Here is an 18,479-nt window from a genome sequence, read left to right as displayed (position 1 = left end):
TGGTCTTCAATGGCATTAAAACGATAAAAAACGATGGTGTAGTTAATCCATAGGTTAATCCAATGTAACTGCGTCCCCTTTGAAATGTTCTGATAATCCATAAGCAATAAAACAGCTTTTCCGTTGCTTGATATCAGAGCAGCGATATTTCTCCCCTCTCCTGCAAGCTAGCATGCGCAGAGACCACCATTCTTTTTTAACATGAGTGTGTGCGGGACAATTTCCCTTGGATTCTATTGGCTCTAACGGTCAGAAAGAGATGTCACATGTCAAAATCGAACAAGGGGGGCCAGAGATATGGAAAATCCATCCAAATGGCCCCAGAAGAGGGTTTTTTTTGCTAAATCTGTCTTTAAAAAGGTCAAATATCACTTGTTTTGCATCAATCTTGATACAGGGTAGTTATTATATGTTGTACTTTGGATTCCTAAAGCTTTTAGTCTACTAACCCATCATCCAAGGTTAGTTTTCACTATAAGTACAACATATTTTTTGGACGGACACTATAATTTACAGTTTTTTACCATGTTCAATCTGAATTTTCCTTAAAATAAAAAACATCTATATTGATTCTGACTTTTCTACATCCAACTCACAGGTTTATCATTACTTTGAGAAAAAAGATTATTAATTTAACCCTTTTAGAAGGGAAGATATGGTCATTTGTGCTGGGAATGTCATTTTCGAGCCTGAGACCTGAAAAACAGGCTTGGGGCCTAACAGGTTCTATTTTAATTCAGATTTACTGGTTGGAGTTTTTAAAATGTAAATATTTGCTGGCCTTTTTGGTAAACTTGATATATTTGGCTCTTGGGTTGGTCAAACAAAATAGAACTTCTTATAAGTCACCTGGCTTCTTGGAAATTGTTATGGACCATTTTCTGGCATATATAACGATTAATCAAACAAACATACGGCAGATAAATCAATAATGAAAAGCTTCATTAGTTGCAGCCCAAGACATATCAACTACCCTTAGAAAATGAGTCCAAGTTACATAGTTTCAATTAGAGTCATCCTCTGCATCTGGTTTGTCTTAATTTTGTAAAAGCTATGAGATATTTTTGTTAAGGGCCATAGCATGGTTTCTCTCATTTGTAATACTTCTCTATTGGTGTAGGAGGAGAGGGAACCAGAGCACCCTATTAAATCCATGTAATCCCAGGGGACACCATGTACAGACAGAACTGAACCATGCAGTGGTAACTTCACAAAACAGCTCAGAGTGGCTACAACTGCCTCACTTTCATAATAACTCCCGCTTTAGGAATCATCCGATTAGTCCAGCTCTTAGCTATCTACCTGGGTTAGCTGTGCACGCTAAACATTGGATTCCTAGGGAGTTCCTGCTAAATGTTGGAGGAAGGGATTAATATAAAGGGGGGAAATTACTCAAGAATAAGCTGCGTTGAGCCAGTTGAATTATTCAGTAATGCTTTAGAGATGCTTTGAGCAGCATATCTTATTAAATGGGCTCTGTTGTAAGTAGACTATTAGCTACAGAAGACATTCAATTTAACCTGAGGCCGAAAGGCAGACAAAAACACAAATCAACCCTATCCTTCCTGCATAAAAAAACATTAAGCACCAACATTACACGTAAACATGCACACCCAAACAAACTGATGAGGCAGTTCTTGGAACAATGAAATCTCTTTGGCTCCACCACTAAAACCTCCCTCAGATTGGATGCCTGGCAGGCAGTAATTTCTTCTCTTCCTCTCCGCCTCCTACCATCCGACCACAGTTTCTCTCTCCTTCTTCTCCTCTGTATGCAGGTGCGCTCGCCCACAGAGCTATACGCTGACTCCTGTCAGTAAGAGAAGGGGATGTATGATAAGCACAGATCCCCTCTGTTCCCTCTGCCTCACGGCCATCCAGAGAGAGATCCAATATTCGACAATTCTGACTAACAATACTCTTCAGTAAGCACAGACCAAGACTCTCATAACAAGTACATATTGGGTTTCACATGTTTCCCCTCAGGAAAAGCCCTACTGACTCCACTGTGCACATGCATCATTTACACATGCCAGTCTTTTAATGTTTGTTCTTTTACAGAGCTCGACATTCTGGGTGAAAACATGCAAGGATATCTTCACAAAGCATTTTTCTAAAGATCCTGTAAACGTGGGCCAATATTACTAGTCCGTTTCAAAGAGGCGGAAGAGTGTAAAGCTGTCTTTGGATGAAACTCAAAGCATAATGACTGACAGCCGACTGGTCACACATTTCTACTTCTGATGCACTGAACATTCGCTTTAGGAAAACACACTCGCATTCAAAGGGAGTGTCGTCAATTACAGAGATTGCATTTGTCAAGAGGACGCGTCGCTCCTTCGGTTTACCCCCAGTCGGATGGGTTCTGCGGGCCGGGTTGGTCATGGAACAACAATCACATCAAAGCGCCCATGACAACACAGAACTAACAGCTTGACAAAAGCAGCATCAACCGCACATCTCCACACAGATGTTTGAGTGAAGTTTGTCCGCTGTTTCCTGAAGCATTTTCTGTAGATGAGATCACGAGGGATAACCTTAGTTCTGCTATCGAGGTTTGTTCCTGGACTCACTCCAATATCAGTTCCAGTGGAGGATACAGTATAAAGACAGAATGCTATTTCATTTAACACTTTTATAAAAAAGAGCAACAATACAGGCTGTGATACCACAATGTCAGTGTTTACCTTCTAAAGCACACCTTGAAATTCAACATAAAACAACTTGCATAGTCAATTTATTTCAGTCTTATTTTTCCTTTGTCAGCATTTTTCCTACCTTTGAAGTATAGCATTTTCAAAGCTGAACAATCTGAAGAAAACTCCAGTGTCAAAACCAAGCCCCCAGGAAGTACGCCGGAGTCTGATGAGTGTATTAGGTGTGGCCAAACGGCGGTACTACACTTCCTTTAGGTTGCTGGGCCCAGAAACACTTTTTCCCATTGACTTACATTGGGAAAGAGTGGTCTGTAACTCGTTGGATAATTTTTTTTAAACTAAATAAACAACCCAGTATGAACACTTGTTTTGCCCTTATTAAAAACATTCGTTCTTCAAGTTGTAAAAATGACCCACGGGACCGCACCGCCCGGCACGTTCATGTTACGTGTTCAGCACTACATGCGTTTATCTTTACCCATGGATGCACAATAAGAACGGACCCATATCGCCTTACTGCCATCCCACGGAGCTGTGATAATGGATATATTGCACATGTTTGCTGTAATTCATCATTTGTAAATTATTATACTACATGGGCTGTATGATTAAATCTTGTACCGTAAATGTTGTATTAAATAAAGTTAATATTACCGACGTTAGATTAACGTCCCTGTAGCTTATTATTGTACTAAGAAGCTTATTGCACTGTGTGTGTATATATACACACAGTGCAATACTTCTTTCATGCTAAATGAAGCTCTGTTGGATATCACTAGATCCTGTTACGGCCCGTCTACACTACAGCGTCGACAGCGTCGAAAGCTCCAATCTGCCCATTCACTTTCAATGGGGTGACGTCACGTAGCCGCGCTTTTTCGCCGAACTGAATTGTGGGTAGCAGAGCGGTCCGTCTCAGGCGACAGAAGTTGAACAATGTTCAACTTCTGACGCCGGAGTAGCCAGCGCCAGCCAATCAAATCCCGTTTCCCAAAATCTGACAGCTGAAGCCGTAGCCAATCAAACCGCGTCTAAGCTGGGAGAGATATCCCGCCGTTCATTTCTATATTTCAAAAAAAGTCGGAGGAGAAACTAACTATCGCCGTAGCAAATCACCCGGTTTTGTATGACCAGACCCTCTTCACCTACCGGGATACAAACCGGAGGAACCAGGCATGGAGGGAGGTGGCAGAGACAGTGGGGGAAACTGGTAGGTTTTCGAATAATCGATTATTATTCGCCAGGGCTGCCGAATAATCGATTTTGATCATGGTCAGTTTCTGGCAACCCTAGTGCAGTGGTGATAAATGTTTTCCTCATTACAATGAAATATGAGTTTTTATACTCAAATGTCTGTTTTGGTTTTTTACAATTTGAGTATGTATCTGAATTTTGTTGAGAGCGCTTGTCAAAATGTAGAAATGTGTAGAACTTGAGATCTTTTAATACACCTGCTTTATCTTCCTTATTACTACGGCAAAAGCAACATTTCTTTTTAGTCAGTTTCATTAACTTTTTCATCCACATCAGTGCTCTTCTCAGTGTGATCTGCTCTGTTGGCATCCAAATTTCAATAATGTGGAAACAGCGTTAAAGAGTAATCTAATTAACTGTGGAAGCCTGCTGTTTAGGGAATGTAGAGTTCAGGAAGCACTGCCGTCTACATGCTAAACGCAGAGATGTAAGAAGCAGGGTTGGGTGTAATCGGTGGCTTGTGTTGCACTGCTGCCATGTTTCAAAGTAGTATAGTAGTACACAATAAGATTATTTAGCCTCCAATAACAAATAAAGAGTTGGAACACAATCCTGAACACCATCAGAGGACAATGCTCTTAAAATCTTATTAGCAATGGCTGCCAAAACTAGCAAAAGGCCTGTGGTTGAGCTAAGGGTGGGGCAAAGGACCACCTCAAGGTCATTTGAAATGAAAAATAGCCAACGCTACAATGTCCTGTAGCTTGTGCAAACAGCAGGCTACGCTGGACCTCTCCCACCCCATGTAATTAAGTGTTATATTAAACAAACACTTACACTGGCTCCGAACACCTGTGAAGCTTATAATGTGCGGGTGAGCACACAAGCGCAAATATTGCAGTGAATGCTCAGCAGAGGCAATTCATCACGCAAACATATTGGCCTACCTCTCAGTGTCATTATCCTCCATCAAGGCGCCTGTGACTCTCATGCCCTCCGGGCTGCTGACAAGCACCTCTTGTTAGGTGGCAATCTTGCCAGCACTTTGAGAATGGGCTCACCAAATTAGCTGACAGGCAAATTGTGGGATAGAAACTAGGGCATCAGTTACCAGTCAGTGTGAATGAATCGACCGGTGCTCTTCACATTTATGTGGTACAGTATATTGCCCTTTATTATGTCCTGAAACGGCAGCCTGGAGCATGCGAAAAGCTGAACAGCCCAAAATTACACATAATTCACAGCCAGACCTGAGGAGGACAGTCAACTGAGTAGTCGTGTGAATTAGCAAACCTTAAGAACTGTATTGGATATCGTCTTAAAGATAAATTACATTTAACCCAGTCCCCTTTAGAACAAATAGGGGTTACTACTGAGACCCCGTTTACACGAGGACGATATGGGTTGTATCCGCATAGTTTATCTTGCGTATTAGGGCTGCAACAAACGACTAATTTGATAATCGATTAATCTATCGATTAATGAAACCATTAATCGACTATTCGGACTATTATGCCTTGCACAATTTCTCAAACGCTCTTATTTAGCCATCAACTTTTAGATTTAGCTTGAGGTTGTTTTAGGCATGTGGAAACTAACAATGAAGACAATAAAGATGAATACTTGATTCAAAAATACATATATTATTAAATTAACTAAACACATTTTGAACAAAATTAACATTGCTTTTTATTTAAATTAAATAAATAATATTTCACATCAAAATAAACAGTGTTTTAACAAATCGTATAAAATAATCTGATGACAGAACTGTAAACAGAATAGCTGAAACTTTAACTAAATAAATAACTCTGTTTCCTCTAATCATTAACCCATGTTTGTATAATTGAGTTAACTCCGTGTGTTGCTGCTAGCATACATAACACCTGACGTGGAAACGTTACTCGTGGATGGGGCTACAGAGCTACTAGAAAGACAGTCGAACCCGGTGCATTCCTCCGTCTGAATGTGGTGCAGTTTTGCTAAATGTTTAGACAAATTGCTCGTGTTACCGCCCTTACAAACTAAACTCTTATTGCACTTTTGGCAACGAGCATTGTCCACATCGAGACGGGTAAAGTTTAACCACACCTCGGAGCGCGTTCTCTCCGCCATCTCCTCCGTGTGTTGCTGCATTTAGCAGCTGCGTGTGTGTAAACTGCCCCGCCCCCTGACGGGGGAGAGAGATCTCGTCTGATCGAAAATACATCATAGACGCATTTGTTTGTCTTTTTGCACATTAGAAACGAGTTGGCGACACTATGACTGCGATATAATGTTTTTGTAGCAATAATACATGACATATATTTTTTAAATGTCTCCAGTACCGATAAAAAGACCAATAACTTTGGAGTTTAACGGTGCGTAAAACACACGTGATGACGTCAACGAATCGACGACTGAATTAGTTGGCAACTAATTTGGTAATAGATTTTAATCGATTAAGTCGATTAGTTGTTGCACCCCTATTGCGTATAGCCCTTTCGTTTACACGAGGCCGTAACAAAACGATAGAAACGGACCCCTATCTGCAGTTTTGAACGGACCCCATTTTGTGGCAGCAGCAGCGCCACTTACACGCCCGGCATATGTACTACAGTGTTTCCAGCGAGTCGAGCGGTTTCGTGTGAACGAACACGTTAATTGAGCCGAATGCGTGTGGACGGAAGACTTTTTTGAAAACGCATACGGTGCGTAAACGCAAATGTTCCCGTGTAAATGGGGTCTGAATCTAGTATGACATAGGGTTGTTTCCTTTGTAATAATCTGTCTCCTAGCGCTGTATGCTCCATCCCATCTCAACGCATCTAAACTTCTAAAGAAATCAGTCTTATACACACCTTCAATTCACAGACTCCCCTACTATGCCGGACACTAGTCTGCAGGGAGGCCCAGCCTAGATAAAAACACTCTGCGATGGTGAATACAAATATTTTAGGGTGTTAGGCTGTTAGCTTTCCCGTGTCCTGTAAGTGTTGTGATATAGTTTGAGTGGAAGGAGTCCTGACCTGCAAGGCTCGAGTGGAGACTAAAGAACCGGAGCCAAAATAGTCATTACCTTTGGCACTGCTGTGAAATGGCTTATACGTTGCTGTGGTAACTCTAAACTATTAAACAAAATAATGTAATTCTAGGCAACCGTTCTATATTAACCGAGGATGGGCACCCACTCGAACCTTTTCGGCTGCAGGTAACTGGACACTGTCCGAACACTGAATATTTCATAAGCTGTTGGACAGTCGGCAAGGGAGTTTAGGCAGGGATCACAGCTGCAGCCAAATGTCTGGTAGGAAGATCAATCATGACTTATTCTCAGTTTTCCCACACTACTGCACTAGCTCAGGTGGTGCTGTGCCAGCAGCAGCCTTTGGTAGGGCCCAATCTACTTTTAGATACATGTCATCATTTGTGTGTGTCAAAAGCAGGGGGGGAGAAAACACACACATAATAGCTGGTACTAAAAAGCCAATTTGATAGCACGCATTGTGGGTTGAATTCATAACAAAGCACTTTCAGCAGCAAAGACTGTTATAAAAGAGGTCAAAAACACATACAAGTATTTTCTGAGGCCTTAACTGATATTAAAATGTTGTTTGAGATAGTGGAAGATTGTAGCCTTGAAACAACTGATATTTCAGATACTAAATCACACATCTTTTGTCTTCTGATTAACAATCAAAAGCTGTTGAATATTCCTGGATGTTTTTCTTTGTGTCCTACATGAATTCATGACACTGCCACCAAAATAAAATTGTTATCACGTTCATCGGTGGTGCCATTGGAGCTGCAAGTGATGGAGGTTCCTGGGATGATCGGGGGATTGACAGAGCCAATGAAAGTGGGTTGTACAAGTTCATAATGAATATTTAAAACTGCAGCACCCATATTTTGCAGAGTACAAGAGGTAGGAGGAGAGGTAAAAAGGGAGCATGAATGCAAGCAGCAGGAGCAGCTCAAAGAGAAAGGAGGAACGAAGCAATGTGTTTCGATAATTTCAGAGCACATTAGGCAGTTTTCCAATGGCTCTTGGGCTAAACCTTCTATTAACCTGGTAATGCCGCCGTCGTGAGTTTGCACGCAGATGGCACAGAAATGCTACAGAAGCAGATGGCATGGCACAAATACTACAATCACATCTGTCTCTTACCTTAAACTCAAAATATATTTTGTATCTGACCAAAACAACTTCAAGACATATATGGATGTCTAATATTGTATAAAAAGACAATCACTTATTTGACCAAAGCAATTTATTAACCATGTTTGTATTTATCCGAGTTTCGATTATCTCTCCAACCCTCTATAAGATCTTCTTCATGCTTGGTGAGTGTGTAGCTGACGACGAGATAAAGTGCAGTGCTGAGGGTCAAGTTATTTGGATCATTGATTCTGTAGAAAACTGCAAACCTGGTGCACCTGGTCGGACTTTGGTTAGCCAAAGCCGTAAAATCACAAATATACACCAATTAAAATAGTAATGGCCACTTAGTGCCATTATGGGAAGTCTCTGCATGTTTTTGTTGTAGTAGTAATCAGCAGCGAACCGCTTCGACACGTGTATTTCGGTTTATTCACGGCATTCTTTTTGTTATTCTACAGTATTGTTGTTTTATAGTTATTTGTTAATGTATACAACCCAATTTGTGTTCTTTGAAATGGAAAAGGATATTGCATTGTGTTTGTTACTTTTGTTGCAGTTGTATATGTCTTAAGTGTAATTTGGCTTGCCTTTCTATTTTGTATGGACATGCTTTTATTTTATGGAGAGTTAGTGCAGTTGACAGGAAGTTGTTGTGTACATATAAAGACAGAGGTTGCGTTCCAATAGTCCATTTAGCTTAGGAACGTTCCTAACCAAGTGAAATGACCCGGAAGTATGTCAGTGGCAGCCATGTTAAGTGCCGTTCCAATTCTCCAAATGAAAAGGAAAGGAGGTTTCAAACTTCCTTTATAACCTCCTTTAGCTTAGGAACCACTGGACCTCCCTTGACGAAAGGAGAGGAGAAAATGCTGCCCCACAATGCATTGCAGCCGCAGCATTTGCCGTGACACAACAGTCGGCCGTTCACGGAAACAACCGATTATGACCGAGAAATTATATCATGAACGTTACGGTGCTTATTAAGCATTTTAAAACGTATGTGGTAAGTTGCCAAAGTGCTTTGTTCTGAACGTTCGTCAGTATTATAATCAAAAAGAGAAATATGAACGTTAGTTTTCACTGAAATGATAAAATAATAAATAATAAAAAAGTCAACATTTCACAGTCTTTACTGAGCTGTGTGGAGTTTGTTCAACTTTTAAAAGATGTTTGAATGGTGATAAACACAGTGATAGATGTTAAGGACTAACGTTTATAATAAATACATTTGTATTGATTTTAAGATATTTTCATAGTTCATACAATCATACGTATTGGGATCATTTGTATTAATGTGGACGGGAGGGAGAGGGTGACGAGCATAAGTTTCACTTTCCTTTTTTATTTCAATTCCAACTTTGGTCATGAAGAATATGTTTCTCTGTTGTCCACGTTCATAAAGCAAAAAGCAACAGCATCAGAGCACAGTGCAGAGTCTCTAGATGAGTTTACAGTAGTCCCTCCTTCTTATTATACATTCATGTTGTAGTCCGCTATAGAAAACTGTAGTTTCCATAGTTTCCCCACAGCAGCAGACGCACATTCATGACGTCCACTGACGCATCATAAACACGTCGCATAGTGAAAGTGCATTCGGATTCTCTAAAGTACCGCAGTCTCTTCTCCTAAGTCCTTTTGAATTCTCCTATCCACTATCCCTTAACGTTTCACTCAGAGGTCAAGGAATAGGAGATAGGGTTAGAATTTAGGAGCTGATTTTTGGATTATCGGAACGCAACCAGAGAAAGTAAACAATAACGTTTATGGTTAAGTGTTAGTACCCCCCAAAGAGGCACAAGCTCTTACGTTGATATTGGAGATTTCAATAAATAAAAAAACGAATATCCGTATAACGAAATTGAAACCCGAATAGTACTCCAACGAACGAATATTCGGATACAGCCCTATAACATATTAGGGCTGTGCATCTTCACTGGTCTCATGATTCGATTACGATTATCCTGTCAACGATTCGATTCAATATCCCGATGCATCACGATTCATACCAATGTGTTGCATCCTCAATTTTCTATATTACTGCACATGGCTTATTTTTCATCAATGCATACATGCAGTGAATACATATGAACTCTCTTTTTATTATTTAGAAAGTGCTTCAGAAATCAACAACATAAATGTCTTGACATTAATTTATAAACCAAAATAAATGAATTGTATAGGTCTAGCCTCCCTATATCTGTGTGTGAAGTTGTTCCATCCTCAAAAACTAAAAAATAATGCTTCTGCAGTCTAGCTGCAGCTTCTAGCAACGGCCTTCTGTTAAAGAAAGGACACTGAATGTCCTGAATGTGGCATCACACACAGGACTTGAGTCTGAACACAGCAGACAACAGGAGTATTTACAATAGCATATACAAACAAAAATACTGCATGTGGGTGCACACTTACATTCTCTGTCTTACATAAATCCCATGAATGTATGAGATTAAATTAGTTTCATTATATCTCAGTGATTAAGTGAATAATAAAGTTTCTATCGGGTCACTATCAGCCTGTCACTCATTATTTTCAGGGAGGGGGCGAGGTTTGGAGGAACGGAGAGGAGACTGTGATCGTGGAAGCTTTTTTCCTTCTGCCTTCACAAACTTTACACACGTATATATATCGTCTGAAAATTGCTAGAGGACATTCATACTTTGCAATCAAAGACTTAATTAAATCCACCAAAAACCTGACATGATTGTAACGCGATTATTTATGAAAAACATAAATCCCTGTGTCTCTGAGCTGCAGCGACACGGAGTGATTCAGAGCGGGTCCTTCTGCTGTTGGTTCTGGACTGGTGGTGTTGTGTTGGTGGATAAAGCAGACTGCTACGTGTTTGGTGTTGCTGTGCCGCTGTCACGTCTGTTCCCTGATCTCTGCATCACCGACCGATTTGATATTAAAGTGACAGAAAAAAATAAGTTGTAGTAAAGCCGCGGCCGAAAAATCAGGAAGCAACGTTACTACACTATAACCGATTATCTTCCGTCACTGCATCGATACCGAATCGTCCACGTCCGCATCGCAATGCATCGTAGAACCGATTATTTTCAACACCCCTATAACATATGCATATGGTTGTGACATCACGTTGTGTCACGTGACTTCAATTTTGAATTGAGCTGTCCCTTATAGATAATATTTCTTTACATTAGTGATGGGAATTACGGCTCTTTTTAGTGAGCCGGATCATTTGGCTCAACTAAGAGCCGGCTCTTGTTACTACAGTTTACCACGGAGCCTCAGTTTTGCCGCTGCAAGGCTCGCAGTTCACGCGCGTGCTCCACCGCTCATTGTGTCCAAATCGTGCAGTCAAATCGTACTGTCAGAACAAGCTGCATTGCTTGACATAACTGAGATGGGGGGGAAAATTGACTCATCATTCCCCTGTTTTTTTCTATGGGGTTGAGATCTGGCGACAGGCTAGGCCACTCCAGGACCTTGAAATGCTTCTTACGAAGCCACTCCTTCGTTGCCCGGGCGGTGTGTTTGGGATCATTGTCATGCTGAAAAACCCAGCCACGTTTCATCTTCAATGCCCTTGCTGATGGAAGGAGGTTGTCACTCAAAATCTCACGATACATGGCCCCATTCATTCTTTACTTTACACGGATCAGTCGTCCTGGTCCCTTTGCAGAAAAACAGCCCCAAAGCATGATGTTTCCACCCCCATGTTTCACAGTAGGTATGGTGTTCTTTGGATGCAACTCAGCATTCTTTCTCCTCCAAACACGTCTAGTTGAGTTTTTACCAAAAAGTTCTATTTTGGTTTCATCTGACCATATGACATTCTCCCAATCCTCTTCTGGATCATCTAAATGCTCTCTAGCAAACTTCAGACGGGCCTGGACATGTACTGGCTTAAGCAGGGGGACACGTCTGGCACTGCAGGATTTGAGTCCCTGGCGGCGTAGTGCGTTACTGATGGTAGCCTTTGTTACTTTGGTCCCAGCTCTCTGCAGGTCATTGACTAGGTCCCCCCCGTGTGGTTCTGGGTTTTTTGCTCACCGTTCTTGTGATCATTTTGACCCCACAGGGTGAGATCTTGCGTGGAGCCCCAGATCGAGGGAGATTATCAGTGGTCTTGTATGTCTTCCATTTTCTAATAATTGCTCCCACAGTTTATTTCTTCACACCAAGCTGCTTACCTATTGCAGATTCTGTCTTCCCAGCATGGTGCAGGTCTACAATTTTGTTTCTGTTGTCCTTTGACAGCTCTTTGGTTTTGGCCATAGTGGAGTTTGGAGTGTGACTGTTTGAGGTTGTGGACAGGTGTCTTTTATACTGATAACGAGTTCAAACAAGTGCCATTAATACAGTTAATGAGTGGAGGACAGAGGAGGCTCTTAAAGAATAAGTTACAGGTCTGTGAGAGCCAGAAATCTTGTTTGTTTGTAGGTGACCAAATACTTATTTTACCGAGGAATTAATCAATTAATTCATTAAAAATCCTACAATGTGATTTCCTGGATTCTTTCCCCCCATTCTGTCTCTCATAGTTGAAGTGTACCTAGGATGAAAATTACAGGCCTCTCTCATCTTTTTAAGTGGGAGAACTTGCACAATTGGTGGCTGACTAAATACTTTTTTGCCCATAACAGGCAAGTCATATCAGGGGGCTCGCCTACATATTTGTGTTTGCATATTGCAAAATAAGCTTGACATTTTGGTGCTTTGAAATCCAATTTTCATTCTTCGAATTGCTAGTTTATTTAACGTAATGGTTAGCTGGAGAAGATTTCAAGCTCTGTGCAGAGGAAAATCAATAAGAGCATCCAGACGACAACAGCCGTAATCATGTGTGTCTGGGAGTGAGGGCCACTACCAATCAGGATCCTGTGTGCCTGGAGTTGTACAAAATCTGTTTTTCTTTTCTCACTGTCAAAAAAGGTGAGGAAATTATAATATGTGATGCAGCATAATCATAAAAAACCTGCTTTTTAGAGCGATGCAGACCAATCTTGCATTTAAGAGTCAACAAAAGGTACCAGAATACATCTTTGAATAGCAGCATGTTTAACATTCTTGGGAAACACATTATCAACTGGAGTCAGGTTTATGTGTTAATCTATGCAAAAACTAATGTTATCCACAGCTATAAACACTTTAGAATTCCTGAGAGTGTTAATGATTGTAAAATACACGTAGGGACTCTCAGCTAGCAGCTCAGGGTTACACATGGGGTCAAAAGAGGGGGTTTGGATGTTGCAAGATAGGGATAAATATATTTCCCATCATGTAATTCAGTATCTGATGCTCCTTCTGATAACCAAGTGAACCACACTAAAACGTAAACTACATTACACCTTCTTTTTTTTAGAACAACAGATGTAGATTGTAGACTTAGCTGAAAGGTTTTTTGTGAGAGAAAAAAAATCCCCTTTTCTATCTTTTCATTGACATCTAGCTAGCCAAAGAACTGCAGTTTGAACTGATGGCAAAACGAATTCAGAGTTGATTGTAAGAAGGATACCATAAATAATAGTGTCTGACCAGGTTGTTAATAAGTAATAGAAAAGCTGTAAGCAAACAAGAATATGTGACACTTGGGACCCCTCATCAACAGTCAGGTCCTTGTGCAAATTCCAGTCTTAAATCAGGATCAATTTCCTCTGAACCGTGTGGACCCTCTCCTAAGAGGAAGCCTTGGCCCTTGGCTGTAAATGCAATAAAGTTATCAACATAATTGAAGTGGCAAGTATCACCCTGAGCGAGATGGAGCACCTGTCCTTGGAAATTAATAAATGAATGCATCAGTCGTGCCGCCTGGTTGGATGCCACAGAGTATAGTAGTGTTGCACGGTGTACCGATACTTGAAAGGTACCGCGATACCCTGCCGTTAAAAACGGTACGATTCCTCAGTTTCATTAGTATCGGTACTTTAAGAATGACGGGGAAAAGTACTCCCGTGAAAAAGCGCAATTTTTCCATATAATAATAATCACCATCTGCCCCTTATATAGACCACCCTCGGAAGCCAGCCTCTTCGACCTAGGACCAGAGATGCGGGAATGGCTACACGACACCGAGTTGGACATCTAACGTTATACGAAAGAAGAAGCGCCGTTTTTAATAAGAGCCGTGTGTGTTCAGCGCTCTGCTTCCACTCCCTGCACTGCAGCCGTGCCTGCAGTCCCGCTCCTCTCAAGCACGCTCTAAGTACCTCCCCTCTCTCGTGCACGTGGCCACGTGCGAGCTGCCAGAGCATGTGAGAAAACGAGAAGCATGGCTGCACGTGGGAGTGCAACTGCCGCTGCGCCTCGGCTTGTTAACAAAAAAGACGCCAGAAGTCTGTGAACGGGCCGTTCAGAGCAGAGCTCCCTGTCGGAGCGGCAGAGCGTGATGTGCACTGAAAAGTTTTTCTGTCGCAATATTATCGTTGAGCAAACTTAACTAGCAAACTAGCATCACTATCTGCTAACGTTAGCTTTAGCCTTCGTTTTCTATTAGTTTTTTTTTCATAGGCTATAAACGGAGGTGGTATAAGTATATATCTTGTACTTGAGTAAAAGTAGAAGTACCCAGGTCTTGTACTTGAGTTAAAGTAGAAGTACCAGAATGTAGGAATAATCCTGAAATCAAAATGTTCCTCAAATAAAAGTACAAAAGTATTCTCATCAAAATATAGTTAAAGTAGCGACAGTAAAAGTAGAAGTACTCAGGTCTTGTACTAGAAGCACCAGAGTGTAGGAATACTCTGTTACAGTAAAAGTACTGCATTCAAAATGTTCCTCAAGTAAAAGTATTAAAGTAGCGACAGTAAAAGTAGTCATGGTGCAGATTGGTCCATTTCAGAATAATATATATGATATGTTTTATAATGATTGATCATGAAAGTGTTCTCAAAGCTGGTAAAGGTGCAGCTAGTTTGAAGTACTTTGTAGACTGCAGGGTAGCTGGTGGATTTACTCCAGGTGGAACTAAAGTCTGATTCAACACTTGGTTAGATTTCACATCATTCATCCAGATCTGTGAAGTAACTAAAGGGATTCAATACATGTAGTGGAGTTGAAGTACACCATGTACCTCTGAACTGTAGTGGATTAGAAGTACACCATGTACCTCTGAACTGTAGTGGAGTAAAAGTACACCATGTACCTCTGAACTGTAGTGGAGTAAAAGTACACCATGTACCTCTGAACTGTAGTGGATTAGAAGTACAAAGTAGCAAAAGAAACATTGAAATACTTAAATAAAGTACAAGTATCTCAAAATTGTACCCAAGTAGTACTTGAGCTTATGAACTTAGTTACTTTACACCAGTGGCTATAAAGATAGAAAGACTAAGCCTTGCACAGAGGCATGAAAATACATTTTCAAAATGCTCAACAGTGCTGCCAAAATGTTAAACTCACTGCTACACAATTAAAATAAATGCTTTTATATATATATTTATATTAGATGTGACTCTTTGGCGTTTCTGTTCTTAGTAACACTGCTGCTTTAGTTGTTCTGACTGCTAAAATCATCTGTTATTCCTAATTTTAAAGCCGATATTCCATATTTCCATTTTTTTAAGAAAAGTATCGAAAAAGAATCGGAATCGCAATTCTTGACTTGGTATCGGTATCGAAACCAAAATGTTGGTATCGTGACAACACTAGAGTATAGGACAGCAGCGAGGGGATGCTTTGCAACCAGACGGCGGACACTTGAGAGCCCATGTGACACAGTTACAAAGCGGAATAATCCTCATTGTGATGACAGGCACACCAGACCGGATCATTTGGTTTCCGGGTTATAAACAGACCCCTGTTATGATGTGCACTGGCTGTAATTTGCAGGAGAACCTTACAATCCAGTGTGCATGTTGTCTACTAACTCAGCAAATTGGGTTAAACTCTGAGAGGATTTTTTTCCTGCAGGAAAAACAGTCAATCCATCATATCGACAACCGCTGAAGCGATAATCTTCATTTAAGGAACAACGATCATTTCAACTTCCCCCACTCACACAGGATTTTCAATGAATTAAATCACGCAGAGGACAGATAAATCATACATTACTTATAAATGATTCCCTACAACCTAAACAAAGTTGTCCCTGCAGTTGTAGTCTACTTATACCGCTCACTACAGCTATTATTCAGCGTTTTTGACGGGAGCATCGTTTAACAAAAGTGGTCGTACCATTCTCGAGGAGCTAACGATCACAGGCATCTAAACAGGCATCTAAACAGTAGTTAAAATCGGTGATCAAAACACTCGCTGATTACTTTTAAACAGTACAACAAAAGAAAAACATATGCAATTTTGAATGACCCCCCCTTTACAGAGATGTACACATCCCCCTCTGTCTTAGCTTGTCACTGTAAGCAATTGTAACCAGGAAACCTGAACAACCTGACAGACGTGAGCTAGCTTACCATGGATCAAACTCGTGGATGATGCTCTCGAACCGGATCACCGCGAAAAGTCTTGAGCTGAATCCGGCCAGGCAGGCCAGGAAGAGAATGCTAAAGGAGAGTAAAGACTGCCACCCTGCCGGCTGTGTGAGTCCACCAGAAAGGCCTACTTTCCCCCCTCCTCCTCCTCCACCCGCGGCGCCGGGTCGGCTGTTCCCGTGCACCGAGCCACCGGCATTGGTGGACGCTTTGTGCTTGCCGTCGCCTGCTGCGTGGTGCTCCGCCATTTCTGCGTGCGGTGTCGGTTGGATTTGCTAGGTCGTCCCTCCTGCCACGCTCCCGTGTCTCCCTCCACTCCGCGCTGTCGTAAACTCCCTTAGTTTGTGTCCGCTCTTCTTAGGTTTCCTATCTTCTGAGCCACCCTGGTATATAAATATGTTTTAATTCAGTGAGAGTACTCCGAGAAACAGCCGTTACATCCCGAAACGCATACTCATGCGCCACATACCGAGCCTGCAACAGTCAATTCGCTTCACGATTGAACGCCGGTGGAAAGGGGCGGGAGGGACGCGGTGGGCGGGGCGTCAGAGAGCTTCAGCGACCTGTCACAGATCGACAGGTACGAAGGGGCGGTGGTTTACGTCTTTAAGCCAATCACAGCTCAACTCTGACTAGATAGACGGATGAGTCCACCAATGTTACCATAGTAAATGATGTGCTACTGATTGAAATAAGGATTATCCCCTGTTCTGTATGAAGATTGAGTCATTCTATTGCTCGCTATAAATAAAACCTTAATTACTCGGATTAAAGTAGGCTTCATATAGAATGATTCCCATAAAGAATAACAAAGCAAAAAAAACGTGCACATAGTTCAAAACCTAAAAGAGAACTTAAGCTATACTCAGGTGTGTGAAGATAAATGTTCTCTGTGAGTGCAACATTTATGTTGCCCTTGGATGTTCTGGACTGGGAGGTAATAAAGATTGATGTGTCTCATCATTATTGTGTCCCCCAGCAAAGACAAGAACACAGCATTCATCATTCTCTTAAACTCAGGATGTACTTTCCCAACTTCCCCCGAAGCCTTGAAAGCCTATACTGGAATAATACAACTTTGTTTTAACATTTCAAACAAATGCTCTAGTTTTAGATTTATAGTATACATCAATTTTGGGCTTGCACATATAACAATAAGGCAGCGGTAGGAAGTGTTATTGACTTATCTCAGTTCCCAAAGGTAGAAAAACAAAAGTGCAACAGCTGTAAAAGTGTAGATAGAAAGAACATTGTTACAAGTCACAGTGAAGAGAATATATTTTCCTCATCCCCTCTTACATTTTCTGCATATATAGTAGGCCTAACACTTTCACATACATCAGAATTAGAACAGAACACCTGAAACCAATACTGGAACTCACTAATAAGAAGTCAAAGAAAAAAAGGACTGAAAGCTTAATTGAATGAGTTATTTCTTATATCATTCAACACTTATTCTTTATTTTGTGTTGGTCTCGGATTGTGAAGTCTCAAAAATATAATAGATTTTTGACGAAAGTATTACCTTGTTCAAGAACAACTTTTTATTTGATCTTAACTATGGAGAGGTTATATATCGGTAGTTACTAAGAACGGACCGATCCATATTACTTTAGCTGAGGTAAAGTAGCTGTGAACAAAGAGTGTTTTACAATATTAAATAATTCTGACAGGTATATGAAAACAGTTTTAAGCAAGCATGTAGAGGATTTTATCTCTAGGTTTTGACTCAGAGACACTCCTTTTAACCACCTTTAAATCCACCAGACAAAAATAATATTGACTATGCTCAGTGCTTTCCAAAACTGTATTGCTCCTTGTCTGATTAATATTCATACTAATTGTTGTTTTTGCATTAACCTATCCCACTGCACGCTGCTTCATCTTCCATAAAGGTTACCCCTGGAGCAGTGCACAATCAGAGGACCGGTTTGTAAACAAGCAGCAATGTGATTTAATTACTGACTTTCAAAATCATGAATTCCAATTAGAATTTGTTTGTGTTAATGTATCACAACCAATTTCAATACCCATCGCTTTGGGTAATTTATGGGAATGTTTAAACAGATGTTGCATGTTACTAATCAGAACGTATTG

General features: G+C 40.9%; 1 protein-coding gene across 1 annotated transcript in view; it reads right to left on the bottom strand.

Annotated features, from left to right (window-relative positions):
• Positions 1–16,886, bottom strand: part of LOC117454916 (dolichyl-diphosphooligosaccharide--protein glycosyltransferase subunit STT3B-like) — a 102,477-nt gene extending 85,591 nt beyond the window's left edge. The window contains exon 1 of the mRNA XM_034094190.1: positions 16,365–16,886. Within this exon, the coding sequence (XP_033950081.1) occupies positions 16,365–16,630 (266 nt within the window). The 5' untranslated portion in view covers positions 16,631–16,886. The remainder of the gene's footprint in view (positions 1–16,364) is intronic.
• Positions 16,887–18,479: the final 1,593 nt, after the last annotated feature.

This window comes from Pseudochaenichthys georgianus, chromosome 11 (assembly GCF_902827115.2).
Source record: "Pseudochaenichthys georgianus chromosome 11, fPseGeo1.2, whole genome shotgun sequence".
Classification (NCBI taxonomy): Eukaryota; Metazoa; Chordata; class Actinopteri; order Perciformes; family Channichthyidae; genus Pseudochaenichthys; species Pseudochaenichthys georgianus.
Note: the sequence above shows the minus strand (reverse complement) of the source record. Positions and strands in the feature narration are given on the sequence as shown.